At 53.0% G+C, this 15,424-nt stretch overlaps 7 protein-coding genes across 7 annotated transcripts; 2 read left to right on the top strand and 5 right to left on the bottom strand.

Annotated features, from left to right (window-relative positions):
* Positions 1-184: 184 nt before the first annotated feature.
* Positions 185-2,055, bottom strand: AYL99_07291 (hypothetical protein; the record flags this gene model as incomplete). The annotated part of the gene is made up of 4 exons (XM_018838800.1): positions 185-1,530; positions 1,581-1,801; positions 1,855-1,924; positions 1,983-2,055. 4 exons carry the CDS (start codon positions 2,053-2,055, stop codon positions 185-187), a joined length of 1,710 nt encoding a protein of 569 aa, XP_018691568.1.
* A 1,067-nt stretch (positions 2,056-3,122) lies between these two features.
* Positions 3,123-3,782, bottom strand: AYL99_07290 (hypothetical protein; the record flags this gene model as incomplete). The annotated part of the gene is made up of 1 exon (XM_018838799.1): positions 3,123-3,782. The coding sequence occupies one exon, from the start codon at positions 3,780-3,782 to the stop codon at positions 3,123-3,125; it is 660 nt and encodes a 219-aa protein (XP_018691567.1).
* Positions 3,783-4,044: 262 nt separating this feature from the next.
* AYL99_07289 (hypothetical protein) lies at positions 4,045-5,209 on the bottom strand (the record flags this gene model as incomplete). Its single annotated transcript, XM_018838798.1, has 3 exons — positions 4,045-4,173; positions 4,278-5,020; positions 5,110-5,209. 3 exons carry the CDS (start codon positions 5,207-5,209, stop codon positions 4,045-4,047), a joined length of 972 nt encoding a protein of 323 aa, XP_018691566.1.
* A 770-nt stretch (positions 5,210-5,979) lies between these two features.
* Positions 5,980-7,074, bottom strand: AYL99_07288 (hypothetical protein; the record flags this gene model as incomplete). Its single annotated transcript, XM_018838797.1, has 1 exon — positions 5,980-7,074. The coding sequence occupies one exon, from the start codon at positions 7,072-7,074 to the stop codon at positions 5,980-5,982; it is 1,095 nt and encodes a 364-aa protein (XP_018691565.1).
* Positions 7,075-8,337: 1,263 nt separating this feature from the next.
* AYL99_07287 (hypothetical protein) lies at positions 8,338-10,625 on the top strand (the record flags this gene model as incomplete). Its single annotated transcript, XM_018838796.1, has 5 exons — positions 8,338-8,417; positions 8,483-8,499; positions 8,558-8,706; positions 8,764-10,545; positions 10,599-10,625. The coding sequence occupies 5 exons, from the start codon at positions 8,338-8,340 to the stop codon at positions 10,623-10,625; spliced, it is 2,055 nt and encodes a 684-aa protein (XP_018691564.1).
* Positions 10,626-10,874: 249 nt separating this feature from the next.
* AYL99_07286 (hypothetical protein) lies at positions 10,875-11,891 on the bottom strand (the record flags this gene model as incomplete). Its single annotated transcript, XM_018838795.1, has 1 exon — positions 10,875-11,891. The coding sequence occupies one exon, from the start codon at positions 11,889-11,891 to the stop codon at positions 10,875-10,877; it is 1,017 nt and encodes a 338-aa protein (XP_018691563.1).
* A 512-nt stretch (positions 11,892-12,403) lies between these two features.
* Positions 12,404-15,328, top strand: AYL99_07285 (anthranilate synthase component I, variant; the record flags this gene model as incomplete). The annotated part of the gene is made up of 6 exons (XM_018838794.1): positions 12,404-12,406; positions 12,469-14,038; positions 14,284-14,531; positions 14,605-14,661; positions 14,743-15,002; positions 15,067-15,328. 6 exons carry the CDS (start codon positions 12,404-12,406, stop codon positions 15,326-15,328), a joined length of 2,400 nt encoding a protein of 799 aa, XP_018691562.1.
* Positions 15,329-15,424: the final 96 nt, after the last annotated feature.

Here is a 15,424-nt window from a genome sequence, read left to right as displayed (position 1 = left end):
CGATGGGAACAGAGAGGCAGTCCTCGAGCCCTAATGATAATCTCCTGTCAAGCAATACATCGTATATATAAACGATAGTTTAGGAGCGAACAATTTCGTATCATGACCGGTGTGCAAAAGGTATCCCATCTCTTAGCCAGACCCCTCCAAAATGTCAACCCAATCGCTGTCCGTCCTCCCAGGTCTACAAGTCAATCAGACTTCCCCCCTGCTGCCCAACTGGTCGAGCTCCAAAGGGATTACTGTTCTGCTGGCCATATCCACCCGAAAACCCACCGACTGGCCCGGTTTGGGCCGGCATTTGTTGGCCAAATCCTCCTTGTGCCTGGCCGAATCCAGTAGCTTGTGCTGAAAAGAATGGATTGGTGCCGGTCTGAGCAGCGCGGAGGCGATCGAGACCTTGTCCGGCCGAGTTGACGAATGTCCCCGGCGCAGTATGTTGAGCAGGAATACGCAGATCGCCCGTGTTCCCAAATGTATCCTGTCCCTCCCCAGAAGCCAGCAAGGCATTGAGCCTGGCATGCTGCGGATTGACGGGCTTCTGCTGTTGTTGAAAACTCGGCTGCGGAGCCGAGTAATTCGCGATTGGGTTGGGCTGGGAAGGCTGCGTAAATTGCACAGTTGGCTGCGACTCGAATAGAGTGCCCAGCGAAGGCTGAGTGCTCGGCCGTGCGAAGGGCGAGGGAGATGACTGTGGTGGTCTTTGTGCAAAGGGATTGTTTGACCCGGTGGGCAAAGGTTTTAAGGCATCAGGGACTTGGGATGAGGGAGATGCCCAAGGATTGTTGGTTCCCGCCTGGAGGTTAGGTTGCTGAGGTGCTTGTACGCCGAACAAGTCACCAGAAGGCTGCACACCATAAGGGTTATTGGTCTGAAAGGCAGTCTGCTGGGGTTGGATGGTGTTCTGCTGCTGCAAGAAAGGCTGTTGGCCAAATTGGTCGTAACCAGTTGGTTGCGCAGGTTGAAAGCCGTTGGCAAAGCCGGTTTGGTAGCCTGTCTGTTGTGGTTGGGAATACTGATTGTTCAAGAACCCGGTGCTTTGTGGCTGCTGTTGAAGTGGGTTGCCAAACCAATCCACGGCGGGCTGTTGCTGGTAGCCCTGATTGTGTCCAGTTGGCTGGCTCTGCGCTGGCGGAGGTGCAGGCGTGTCATCAAAAAGCAAAGCCGCATTTTGCTCCTGAAGTTGCCGAGCATGTAGATCCGCCTCCTCCAGACTGAGCTGCATTGCACTGAGCACATCTGGATCGCTTTCGTCCTGGGCTTGCCGACGCTTGCGCGCCTCCTCTTCAGCAAGCAATTTGCTCTCATATATTGCGCGGTCGAGTTGACTTCGCTCTTCGGCGGCGAGGTCATCTGCATGATTGTGCTGAGTCCGGCTGCGTCGCGGCTGCGCAGGGCCAGCTATAGCCTGAGGCGCATGTTCGTCAATTCCCGTGACACGAGTTTTCCACAACTTCCGGTCGGAGCGTTCGCTGCGAAGGCGGTCTTCGTCCAGAATGAGTGAGGTCAATTCCTTAGCCGATGTGCGGACTGCATCTATTAGCATCTGCGATTCTGGTCGATAATGGGCAAGTGCTCACCGTTCTGACCCACGTCTTTTTGATCTTCATCAATGTATTGGAACTCTCGCAATGTCTTGATGATGTAAATGTTCTTTCGAGCCCAGGTGACCACCAATTCTGAACCCTCATGCAGACAGTAGTCAAGGACCTTCAATGACTTCAGCACATGCCGCCAATTCTTGCCCTTATCGTTCAGCCGCTTATCGAGCATGTCCATGATCTCGTAGAAGTCACTCGGGCTGCGAAGGCGGCGTCAGCACAGGCATCAACCGTTTCGTCAGCCGGATCTTACTTGTTGAAGGTGAGGGCTGCGATCTCAGCCATGTCCGTGCCCGTCGGACCCCACGGATCGTTGGAGGTAGCTGTTTTTTTTCATTGATTCAGCATGGGAACGAAAGCCAATGGAGGCGAAACACCTACCATTTCGCACCTTGATCTGGACGGGGCTATATCCCTTCGTGACATTTTTGACGCTTCTCACAACTTTCGACATGCTTCCTCCCTTTCTGTAGATAGGCGCAGTTTGAAGCGTCGAACCTCTGTAGATGTTCTCAGGAGACCGCTGGCTGCGGGAATCCTGGCTAAGTTCGTTGGAAACTCCGACAACGGTACTGCGACGAGAAGGCTGATCCCGAAACGAGCGGAGAGGCGTCTCAGTGACCGAATAGCTGCGGCCGGTTCGATCGGTCACTGTGCGCACAGTTGGGATGTTTTGGTAAAGAAGAGGTGAAGCGAAGAATGCCAGGTTGACGGATGGCTAGGGTGAACGTCCGGAGAAGCCTTAAAGTCAGTGGTTAGGTAAGGGCTGTTAACGTCAGGTGGGCGGCGAGGCAAGCGCCCGCAAAGCCCACAAAAACTCTGGATCGAAGGCTGCCTTAGGGATGCTGTTTTGCAGCTCCGCAGGGGACGCTGGGACCTGACGGAAGCTGGAGGCTGCTGACGATGATGGATTATCGCCTAGACCTGGCTAGTGAGTGCTTGCGAGGTGGAGGGAAATGATGGCGTGGCGCAGTTTGGTGCCGGTATGAACAAGGCAGTGGCTGAGGAAGGAGGACGAGATCCACTGGATATGCAATTGATTCCTTGATCGTGCGTTTCTTTCTTTTCAGGTCAGGTACAAAATGCTTTGTGAGAAACTTAGACGGAGTCAGAGGGGCACGATATGAATATTATTATCATCACCACCACCACCACCACCACTACCACCATCACCACCGCATTGACAAGGAAGAGGAGGGGGGACAAGGTCCATGTGACAGATAGCGTCGCCCGGTTAGTGTGAGTCCCCTCTCGTCTACGTTTACTTTCATTAACCACTCACCCCTCTCGCTACGTCTGTGCTGCCACTGGAACTGCAGGTGTCGCCCCTGTCAAGCTTCTCGCTTGGATGTCAGCGATGAACCGACCGACCCGAAGCAACAATGTTGATGTTCCCATTTTAAAAAAATGCCTCGCAGAAAATCGACCACCGACTGCGCCTTTCCTCACGATGCCGCGGCTGGAAAAATACAAAGCGCTGACAACAATGATCTTGCACACCAGCTAGACTAACTTCGTCTTTCACTGGCGCATCTCTCCAACATGCATCAATCTCGCATGTTTGATATCCGAACCCTCCTCCCTGTCGTTCCTGATCTGACTGTGTTTCTGGAATTCTTCCATATTGGCGAACCCCAGGTGTTGCTCCACGCTATCCCAGCCGATCAAGAGAACGAACTGCTCCTTTGGTTTCTCGTTTTTGCTTGATGGATCGTACCCTTTGTCGAGGCGCCATCCCCAGGTAAGCCGGCCTGATTCCCCCACGTATGACTCCAACGAAGGTTTGTTGTCTTCGAATGTAGTTTTGAATTGCTCCTTGCTATCATCTTCGACGATGTATCGGTCAATTGAGAGGACGTCGTGGTTGAGAGGCAGTGGATGTGTGCGTTGGTCAATGTCCAGGTGGAACATCCATTCCACCGTGACCTGATCTTTGAGCAGAGCGAGCAGTTCTTGATTCTGCGGGCTCGGAATGAATTCGTGCATATGGAAGTCGACAGAGGGCCACGATCCTAGGATGAAGATGACATTCGGCTCTTCCACGCAATGGTAATACCAGAATTCAAACCCACTGGCCTCTTCCATGACGTTCTTGGCTCTGGCGAGGTTGGCATGGAGAGATGCCGACGAGGCTTCCGTGCCATCCTGCAGACGGAGTCGTGCCAGCTCGGTGACTGCCATAATTCAAGATGAATAGAACAATGATTACACGGCAGTACGAACTGTAGGCATGAAGAACATACTTCGATTTCCCCGTCGAGGCGAGGGAGGTATTTAGATCTGAGCCCCTAGGTATTCGTCATATGTCTTCTGCCTGGGCCTTATTCGCTTTTGCTAGCCCCGGTCCAGGCTTTACTATGTACAATCCCCTTGTCTGGTTCCCACCGTACACAATCTCATGGCAGAGATCCCTGGCTCGCAGCACGGATACGAGAGAACGCGTCTAGCTTCCCTGCACCGAGCCCGGCGTCGGCTCATAGTAGTGTATGGCGCCTTTGGCCTTCGCACAGCTGGTATTGGGGCTCGAAGCATTGACCGGGACGGAATTGCCATCCTGAGGGCGTCCGACGACCTGGACACGTGCGGTAACCGTTAGCCATGATCAGCCCAGAGCAGTAGTTCTCACAAAGGCCCATCCTGGAGGCCATGCAGCCATGTCCTGGAAAAGCTACTCACATGCATGTAATACCAGACTTCGCTAAGGACGGTGCCGCCGCTGTCGGTACTATTTGCTGCCATTCCTTTTGCGGTCGTATTGTACTTTGGTCCTGTACACCCGACGTATGGGATCGCACCATGCTTCTTCGCCAGCTGACCCTGAATGTCACTCAACGAATAGGTCGTGCTATTACTGGGAAGGATCTTCGCCTCGTTCAACCACTCCCATGTCGGCAATCTCATATAATACTTAATTGCCGTCTGGAAGAAGTCTAGCACTTCTTCATGTTCGACATACTCGGGGCCGTAGCAAGGCACGTCAAACGTCGAGTAGCAGGTGGCGTGTTTGGAGAATTCGTGGCCCCAGAAATCGTAGTTTGGGCCGCCTTGATTGATCCAAAACTTGTTCATCCAAGCCAGTAAGTCGTATCGTCCAAAGGGCTCGAGAAACGTGCCAATGTTGGGCCCAGTGTAAGCAGGTATTACGGTGCCGTCAGGCAGACCATTCGTGGTATTTGGTGAAGGCGCAGGATCAAATTGCCGCGTCAAATCGCAATATTGCGTATAGCTGGAATTGCACTCGTCTGGCCAAAGTCCATGAAGTGTGAAAGCATTGGGTGGTAGCTTTTGGCCTTGAGCTTCGAGACCTGTGTAGGTGTTCCAAAACTGCGTGGAAAGCAAGAGGCCGCCAAAGGTCTCCGTGCAACAGCTGTCGACCTGACCAAGAGTGGCTTTTGGAGAACAGGAGAGGATAGCAGGCTCTGGCAGATGAAATTCGTGAGACTTCCAGCAATTGTGGGAAGACAAGAGCAAAAGCTCGGGTATAGGTCGAAAGCAGACATCCACTTACCAAGGATACAAGTGTGGTTCAGATTGCTTTCACCGTAGAGAGAGGCTTGCACCGTGCTCGCCAGAGACACGACGAACGCAACAGACTTGATCGAAGCCATTTTCCAATAGAGTCTTTGACCAAAAGGTAAAGGAAACAGGAGGCAGCAGTGATGGCGCAACCACAAGCTCTGTCAAGCTTTACAGCCGGAAGGACAAGACCGAGCTTATAGGACAACTTACAGAGCTTCAGCCAGTCTGCAGTAGCGCTGACGTCGTTCTCTTCCCTAGACCATGTCGGCAGGATATCTTCACAAATCGATCTTGCATCTGCAGACATCCATCGTGCTCTCCACAAAGCGGATGCTGTCCGGGGGAGAGAGCAGGAGCTTTTGACCAGTCGGAGAGCGTAGTCCAGGCACTTACATACCGTGGGTCGGGCTTGGAGCAGAAACAGGAAAACAGTTGGAGGGCTCTCAGCACCAAGTAATCCACAGGGTAGCACTGTGCTGAGTTCGAAGGTACATACGAAAAAGGCAGCTGGTCGCGTGCACGACTGATTGCAGATCAGATAACGAAGGTGGGAGTCGTGGGATGCGAGGTTACAACCAGAGTCACCAGTCGCAACAGTGTCGAGTGGCAGAAATCGCATGCATGGTAATCAGCGGCTCGGAGGTCGCCGTCCTCGCAGGACACAATATCGAATGGCTTAAACCGGAAGTGGGCTTTTAACGCCCTCTTTTCGTTGGAGGTGCAGAATTGCAAAAAGTGCAGAGTTGGTCTATGGCATTCCAACATGCTGGTACACTCGGGAGGAGAGGGAATCAGGGTTCTTGCCAGAAAGAATTATATATCTAATTTCCGCCAAGGGCAGCCAATCACAAGAAAAAAGTCATTCATCCGGGCGATAGTCGGTTTGTCCGAGCATCTCCTGTCCTTTGGGCAAGTCGGGCGCACTCGTCGTGGTTGGCTGAACGGGGGCTCGACTGGCCGCAGCATTGAGCCGTTCGTCTAACGCCTTGAGGGCCAGAGCGCGCCGTCGTTCTGCCTCTTCCCGTTTGCTCATACCCCGTGCTCCGCGCGCGTGTTTGTTGAAACTCGGCAGGCCTGCTTCCCCTCGTGCTGCAGCCTGTTCATTTCCAGTCGCAATTTCTTCCTCGGAGAAAGGCGTGCAAATCTTCAGATTGCACAACAAAATATAGATCTGGTTGCAGAACGCGGCAATCGGCGGTTGGACGGCATCAGGAAAGAACGTCGCAAAGGCAAATGTTTCGCTGGCATCGCCCTTTAAGCCCCGGCCATCGAATCCCGTTCCTGATAGATCAGGCTGGCGCTTGTAGAAGCGGAGGTACGTCCAAGTGGTGATCAACCCGTACCAAGCAAGGAAGAGACCGACATCGGTACCAATAATCAGGCCGGACAGGGTGTTTAGGACGAGGAAAACAGCCGGGAAATGCTTGACGCGCATCTTGATCATGCCCTTGTATATGCTGACGGTGTGCTCGGGGACAAGCTGCTTGAAAGCAACCAGGAATGCTGCTTGTGTCGCAATGCCACCAGTTATCGGAGTCATGGCTCTTTCAGGATTGCCGGTCATAGCGGCCCAGACGATGTAGGTTGGGGCCATTAAGAAGTTGGGTATAATAGATGAGATCAGGATAACGTAGACAAAACCCTGAGTTCCCCATGCTCTTTCAAGGTATTTTCCACCGAAGAAAATGTTGATGCCATTGATCAGGAGGGTAAGGATATTTTGCTCGACAAAGGTTGCGCTGAGAAACGTCCAAGGGTACCAGATACATTGTGAAGGAACCAGGGCTAGATACGGGACGATGGGTCGTACGGACGGAGTTGCGCTTGTCGGGTCGCCAACACTAGCATTGTCTGTCGACAGCCTCCATCGAGCAATGTTGTAGAGGAAGGATAAGGCCACAAGAACCCCAAGCAGGACCCGAGTGACGGGAGGAAGGTTGATGCGGATTGCCATTGCGCTGGAACTGAAGGCCTCAATCACATCCCGGCGCTGCCAGAGAAAGACAGCGATCCTGATGACCGTGGCAGCGCAGTGGTGATATCGAGAGCACAGAGTAGGGTGTTTTGCAGGAGCACGATGCCCAAAAGTTGATTGAGCCGGAGAGATTTGCGGCAGCAGCCTGCAGGGGCCTGGGGGAAGTTGTCTAGCCGCTTCCGAGCAGCGCGCAGGTAATGCTAACTGTAACGGGCACGTACGGGGAGGTGGCTGAATTTTCTTGGGCTTGGACCACACGAAGAATACTGGATAATACAGGAACAACACCGGAAGATAAATATTCAAGAGCGGTGGTTGTCGAAGGTCGTGGTCGACAGCTGTCATATCGGTTAATGAAGTCTGTCTCCCATGACCAACCCTCTCTACTCGGGACAGTCGCACCACGGGCTGTGGTTTGGGTCACGAGAGATGCTGGCTGGCCGATGAAGATGATGTGGCGCACCGAGTCACTTAACGTCGATCCACGAGTAAGCTGCGAGTCCTCGAGGTGCTGCGTCGACCCAGGTGCAGCAGTTCGGGAGTTTTGCACACCTGAAACTTGAACAGCCAGCTGCAGGTGATTGATTGGTTCTAGGCGGGGAGTGCCTGGGGGTTGCAGGTGGATGCCAGGGATGCCGTGCTTGGCCCCTCCGCCGAAACCCACTAACGCGGTGGTGCTACTGGGCCCCAAATGGCTAGACGAGCTCCCCCAACTGCTGCCGCACATCCAGCCTAGGCCGTCCTAGCAGGCTAGCAGCCTGTTCTTCGGTTCTCACAAGTGACAAAGTGACAACCTTGCCATTCCGTCCATCGCAAAACTCCATCTCCATCACCACTTTTCCCCGAGCACCTGGTCAAAACACGTCCTCAAATCGCCGTCAGCCATCCGGGCGTCTTCAACTGCTTTTCGCCTTCAAGTCTGTACAATTGTCACGTCCGGGACCCGTGTCAAGCATCTTAATACCTTGTTTCCTCATTATTGATTCACCCGACTAATAGCTTCCCATCTCATTTTCGCCCACCGGTAATTCATCGCCATTGTCTTCGCAATCCAACCACATTGGGGACGACGAGCTATATCATCTTGCGCATCGTTCCCTTTCTACAGTGCCCATTGCCCAATTGATTCAGCATCTCAGGACACCTTACTGTGAACTGCGATTTGCCCCGACCAACGCCCCTCCGGACTTGGACACCAAGAAACGACTCAGTGGCACGCTGCAATTCCAGCGGAATGTCGGCATGGAGACCGATGCTGCATCAACGTTCAGCGCAAAGCCACCTCCATTGAGTTCGGACCAACTGAATTATCTGATATGGAGGTGAGCGCGTCTGGTCCCCTCTCATGTTATAGGGTGCTCAGAGCAGTACTGACGAATTTTCGCAGATATCTTCAGGAATCAGGTAGGGCCGCGTTCCGGGATCCACCGCTGGCTGCAAAGCACTAAACCAGTTGTAATAGGCTACGCCGAGGCTGCTGTCAAGCTTCAACGCGATTGGAATGTCGACGCAGAGAGCCTCCCATTTGCGAAATGTGTCAAGGGCCACGCGCTGGTTTCTCTGGTGCAAAAGGGTCTTCGCTATCACCACTTATCACTCACAATCGATGAGGTATCCTAACCCACTGACCTGCGAGTGGGAATTGTGCAACCGCTAACCCCAATCTAGAATGGCCGACCCTCGAAACAGCTCAATCCGTCCATGTTCTTCTTTGGGCCCGAAAGCGAGAAACCCCCTCGAGAAGTGCCCGATGAACCTGTCGTGTCAGCACCTTCGCCCAATGATTCTATCACGGACTCCCGAAGACAGCCTCGGGATGGCATTACAAACGGTCTTCAGGAAGCCTTGGCTGCACAGCCGGCGCTCAAACGAGGCCGCAAAACAGCACCCAGTTCAGAACGAAATGGAAGCGTGGCGCGCAAACCCTCAGCATCTGCAAACCGACACGTTCATGCATCCGCGATGGACGTGGATATGCCGAATGGCCACCTCGCCCCTCTTGTTGATGCCAGATCCCCGTCTGCCACCGAGCTTGGAGGCGATGACAATGGCCCTCTTATTAACGGCATCAAGGGCGATGAGCGTATGGACATTGACGAAGAATCACTAGCCGCAGACCACCACAATCACGAAACACATATCGAGCTTGTGCTACCGACTGTTCATACTCTAGCCACAGGGCAGAGCATCGGTATCCAAGTTGCTCCCGCAAAAGTTGCAAACCTGAGCGCATCTACCACCATCCTTCAAATACCCTCTGCTACTGGCCCTGAGATATCCAATTCCCTTACCCATCTTGCATGGCGTCCCGGGAATGACCAACTGCTAACAGCAATGGGGGATAACGTCTGCGGGTTCTGGAACGCCGCCGACCGAGCCTCGGATGCCATTGGACCACCTCGCTTCCAAGAGCTACTGGAAACGGGAGATGGGAAACTGGTAAGTGCGATGGCTTGGGAGCCGAACGGGGAATTGCTTGCAGTCGCAACCTACAGCGACCACTCTGGCCAGATACATTTATTCGACGGCCAAGAACTCTCTATGCTCGAGGCCCTACCGGCATCGCAAAGGGCCATTACCTCGCTCCTGTGGCATCGACAAGGCTCCCGGTTGCTTGGAGTCGCTCCCTATGGTTCCGACACCACGGATCCTTCTCAGGCCGGTGGCTCTTCCATTCTTCTATGGGATCTATCCAGATTATCCGGGCTTGCCGAACCATCAACGGTCCTTGTTCCTGAGATCCTGGTTGATGTAGACAGCGCATTTTTTGACGGCAATGGCATTATCTGCGCTGCCGGCAAGAATGTCGTCTACTATTGTCGGGCCTTTACAGACATCGGGATTGAACACAAGTGGATCTCGGATCCTAGTGAGGGCGACTCGTGGACCTTTATCAGATGCGCCTGGCACGGGGAAAGAGACGCCATATTGGTTGCAGCGTCTGCCGAGACTGGTGCTCTGTGGATGCCGGCGCAGAACATTTTCAAAAGAGGGGCGCATGATTCACATATCACGGGCCTCGAACTTCGACCTCGCTTAGCCAGCACGTTCAATATCTCGTGGAAGCAAGAGTTTGCCACTTCCTCCATGGACGGGACGATCAAAGTCTGGCAGTACGACGGGGAAAACAATTCCATCACGTCGGTGTGCAAACTCATCATAGGACATGGCTCGCCTATTATGGCGCTGTCGTATTCTCCCGATGGCTTCTGCTTAGCAGGGGCCAGCTACGATGCCGCTCGTGTCTGGAATGCTGAACATAGCCACAATCTGATGGCAACATGGAAGGACGAACAGAGTCTATGGAGAGGTTCGCAGCTGAAAGATGATGACATGATGAGCACCGGTGGTGTTTCCAGTCTTAACGGCGATACGATTCAAACGAGTTCTGATCATGCATTGAAATGGGATGGCCAGAGCAAGATCCTCGCTTTTGGCCTTGGATCCCAGGTAAGCCTAAGCTTAAACAGCTCATCCCATTCGTACCCGACTGACATATTCAGGTTGCTCTCATTGATTTTCAACGGTGAAAGTCAGCATCCTCGTCCTAACCATCATCGACTGGATTTGAAAAAAATTGATGTACTACTAATATGTATGACCATCAACGTCCCGGATATTGGAGCATCTCCAATAGTTGCTGGCGCGATCCTGGATAATCAAACGCCATGCTCACACACAAATGAGACCGGTGTATAACGGAAGGTACACATGGATGCAATGAGACGGGAACTGATCCAAAGGTTGGGCAATGCCAATAACCGCTGGACACTTATTAATCATGCTCCAGTGGCTGTCTCAAAATCACCCCATTCATTATCGCTGTCGTCTCGGATAGTTCTGAAATCCTTCGCTGGAGCGAACCGAGCCGCGGTCTCTGACGATCTCAACTCCTCTTCCACATCGCGGAAACCTCTAAGCCACGCTGTGACACCCTCCTGTAAAGCCTTTGCGTCGGAAGCGCCATCGAGACCATAATACCCCCGGTTGTCGACTGGCTCCTCAACATAGTACCGGCCACGAAATCTGCCTCGGCCTCTGGTAACAATCCTCCGGGAATGAGGAGTTCGGTCTGCTGTTGGAGAACCATTAATCCATCCTTCTAGACCGGATACCGCGCTCGACATGGCCTTGACCGCCGTCTCTTTCTTGGCCGACTCGGATTGGATCTCACTCAGATGGATGTTGAGACTCTGATTCTGCTGGGTCAGGGTGCGATTCTGCTTCTTGAGGCTGACTATCTCTTCGGCGAACTCTCGCACGCGCCGTTCTTGTTGGATACACCGCTGCGCGATCGCCTCGAGCTTTTCCACGGTCAATTGGTGCAGATGTCGTTGCTCCTGCTGCCTCATGCGCATCGATTCGACCGTGGACGACAAGTGTGCCTGGATAAGTTCAAGGTCTGCCTCCGAGGCACCAGCCCCATGGAGCAGTGGCGAGGGCACGGATTGGCTTTGATGCATTGTCTCGGAATCGCTCTCTTCATCCTCCTCTAATGCTGCTTCGATCTCGTCCATGGCTTTTTCAATCCTCCGTCTCTTCTCGCCTCGAATCGATCCATCCTGCTCGCAGGCCCAAATTTCAGAGACCAAGCCATTGAGGCGGTCCGCAATCGCGGATTCATCAAGTGTTTCGTCGGGCTGCAAAGGACTTGATTCTTTCTCGAGAGGAGCTGGTGACCGGGTTCTCATACTGATGGCGGAATCGGTGAACAGGGAGTTGTTGGTCCAGGCTGAACTAGGCCGGGTTGGCGAAGCAGTGGCTGCGCCGTCAGACTGATTGTCGCCGAGCGACATACCTGTGCGATGTTGAGGATACTTTGTGGTTAAGTGACATGTGCGAACTGTGTTAATAGACCTCCGAGTTCAATTCAAACCTTTCTCCTAGTATTGTTAAGAGTTCAAAGAATGAACGCAGCCTGCCAACTTGAGCGGATGTCCAAAATGCGCATGTGCCGCCATTGATCGTGGCTGGTGTTCAAGTGGCTGGCAAGTAAGAAGTGATTGGGTCCTGGAATGTGGCAGAGGCACGTGAGAGGGCATGAGGACCTGCTGCTTCGCTACTGCCGAGGATGTGCCGAATTCATCCTTGCTCCAAAACCAAACGACGGCGGTGACTCTATTCAGTGACCCTCTTCCTTACTACTCCGTACTACTCCTCGTCTCCGGTCTCTGTTATAAAAAGCATCGTCTCCAGAGGAACAACTTCTCGCAAACGGCGAACTCGAAGGTCTAACGGCTTTGAACCGACATGCCCCGTTATTCGAGTCACACCCCGTAATATCCCGCTACCTCTGGTGACTTCCTCCATGGTATGAGGAATTTCTTGCTCACACGACTGCACCTACTTTGAATCATAGCTCACAGGCGCCAGGAAAAAGTCCAACCTTCCCTCGAGGAGGTATCCTCTATCCTCTCCAAATCAAGAACCTCCAAATTCCCTCCGAATCTTGTGCCGCTATGCGCCCAGATCCCCGCAGACCTTTTTACACCCACACAAGCATATCTAAAAGTATCAGAGGGTTCCAAACTCTCGTTTCTCTATGAAAGTGCGGCAACGACTGGGACAATCGGGCGATACAGTTTTGTCGGAGCGAATCCCCTCAAAGTCATTAAATCAGGCCCGGGCCATGGACCGGAAGAAGATCCTCTTCCTCGACTCGAACAAGAGCTTGCACAGTACAGAGTCGCCAGTGTACCCTCCCTCCGACTGCCGCCCTTGACTGGAGGAGTTATTGGGTATGTTGGCTATGACTGTGTCCGATACTTCGAGCCCAAGACGGCTCGACCTATGAAAGATGTCTTGAAACTGCCCGAGAGTTTCTTCATGCTCTACGACACAATAGTGGCCTTCGATCATTTCTTCAACGTCTGCAAGGTCATTACATATCTACGGGTCCCATCATCCGGGTCCGCCACAGATCTGCAGACGGCGTATGAGAAAGCATGCGGAACACTGCACAGAACGATTTCCCTCCTGCAGGCGGAACACATACCTCTACCATACCAACCGCCCATAGCCCTCGACCAGCCTTCAAAATCAAATTTCGGCAAGACAGGATATGAAGCCCACGTTACACGGCTTAAGAAGCATGTGTGTAAAGGAGACATCATTCAGGCCGTGCCTTCACATCGGATATCCCGACCCACGACGCTCCATCCCTTCAACATCTATCGGCATTTACGAACGGTCAACCCGTCGCCGTACCTGTTCTACATCGACTGCGAGGATTTCAGCATTGTGGGCGCATCGCCAGAACTCCTTGTGAAAGAAGAGGCCGGTCGGATCATAACCCATCCCATCGCCGGCACCGTTAAACGAGGCCAGTCGCCAGAAGAAGACGAGCGGTTGGCCGAGGAGCTGAGCAACAGCATTAAAGACCGTGCTGAGCATGTCATGCTGGTCGACCTGGCCAGGAACGACATCAACCGCGTCTGTGACCCTTTGTCGACTCGCGTTGACCGACTCATGGTCGTGGAGCGATTCAGTCACGTCCAGCATCTGGTCAGTCAAGTCTCAGGCGTACTCAGAGAGGGCGAGAATCGCTTTACTGCTTTCCGAAGCATTTTCCCTGCGGGCACAGTGTCGGGCGCGCCCAAGGTAAAGGCTATGGAGCTCATTGCAGAACTAGAGCAGGAGAAACGAGGCGTCTATGCTGGTGCGGTCGGGTATTTTGGCTTTTCCCGCGTGTCACTCGACGGATCCAAGATTGAAGACGAGGGGGCGATGGATACCTGCATTGCGTTACGCACGATGGTGGTGAAGGACGGAGTTGCATACTTGCAAGCCGGCGGAGGTATTGTCTTTGATAGTGTCGAAGAGGATGAATGGATCGAGACGATGAACAAGCTAGGAGCGAATATTAGAACGATCGAAGAGGCGGAGAAAAGGTATTTGGAACTCGAAAAGCTGCGGAATGGGAATGCAGCCGGCCAGCCAAATGGTGTGGCTATATAGATCAAGTACTCCGTACAAATCTGGACTACGCGGATGCCACAATGGTCAAGATGATCCTATCATAATCGAATATTTAGAGGAAGACAGTGAGCAGATCTGAGTCTGGCATGGAGATTGTGCGCCCTGAATTGTTTTTGATGTGAGCTAATACTTTTGTGGAATAGTGCACTGGGGCTTGGCAAGAAATCGCACAGAGGAAATTATCCTGCGTTGATTGAACTTGCACTCGAGTGTTCACAGCCAACACTTTCTTCACCTTCGACAATCCTCAACTGCTGGTAACTGTCAAGGCTCTCCTCAGTCTTGACAGCCCTGATCAGCAAACCGCCGACAATATGAAGTTGAATATCTCGTACCCGGCCAACGGGTCGCAGAAATTGATCGAAGTCGAAGATGACCGCAAGCTGCGCGTCTTCATGGAGAAGCGCATGGGCAACGAAGTCCCAGGCGACAGTTTGGGAGACGAATGGAAGGGCTATGTATGATCATCTTGTCATCCTTGTTCCTGAACACAGCGCATGAATTAATAATGACAAATTTTGTGCGAAACAGATCTTCCGCATCACCGGTGGTAATGACAAGCAAGGCTTTCCCATGAAGCAGGGTGTCGTACGTGCCGCCGTCCCTTAGCTTGGTGAAAGCGCCAGCGAATGTTGATGAAGAATCTTCGCTGAGACTTGGTCATAACAGATGCTCCCTACTCGTGTCAAGCTCCTCCTCGCCGATGGCCACTCCTGCTACCGACCTCGACGAACCGGAGAACGCAAGCGCAAGTCTGTCCGCGGCTGCATTGTTGGCCAAGATCTCGCCGTCCTCGCTCTTTCCATCGTCAAGCAAGGCGATGGCGAGATTCCGGGTCTCACCGACGTGGTCAACCCCAAGCGCCTGGGTCCCAAGCGAGCCACCAAGATCCGAAGGTTCTTTGGCTTGAGCAAGCAAGATGATGTCAGGTATGTGCCTCGATACAAACCATCTAGGTCGACACCGCCAGTTGCCAACACCATTATTCTACAGGAAATTTGTCATCCGTCGCGAAGTCGTCCCTAAGAAAGAAGGCGCCAAGCCGTACACCAAGGCCCCCAAGATCCAGAGACTTGTCACTCCCCAACGCATGCAACACAAGAGACACCGCATCGCCCTCAAAAGAAGACGCGCCGAGGCTGCCAAAGATGCTGCGAACGAGTATGCTCAGTTGCTGGCCAAGCGTGTGCACGAAGAGCGTGAGAAGAGAACCGAGTTGAGGAAGAGACGTGCATCCTCGATGAGGAAGGAGTAGGCTCGCAAAACGTTCCAAACAGATGCCGTTTCCACAATAGGTTCATGCATACTGCGTCTCCCTCCCCATGGAAGCTGAAGGATGTCACCCGAGCAT

The sequence above is a fragment of the Fonsecaea erecta genome (genome assembly GCF_001651985.1).
Source record: "Fonsecaea erecta strain CBS 125763 chromosome Unknown Scaff6, whole genome shotgun sequence".
Taxonomy (NCBI): domain Eukaryota; kingdom Fungi; phylum Ascomycota; class Eurotiomycetes; order Chaetothyriales; family Herpotrichiellaceae; genus Fonsecaea; species Fonsecaea erecta.
This window is presented reverse-complemented; position numbering and strand designations above follow the sequence as displayed.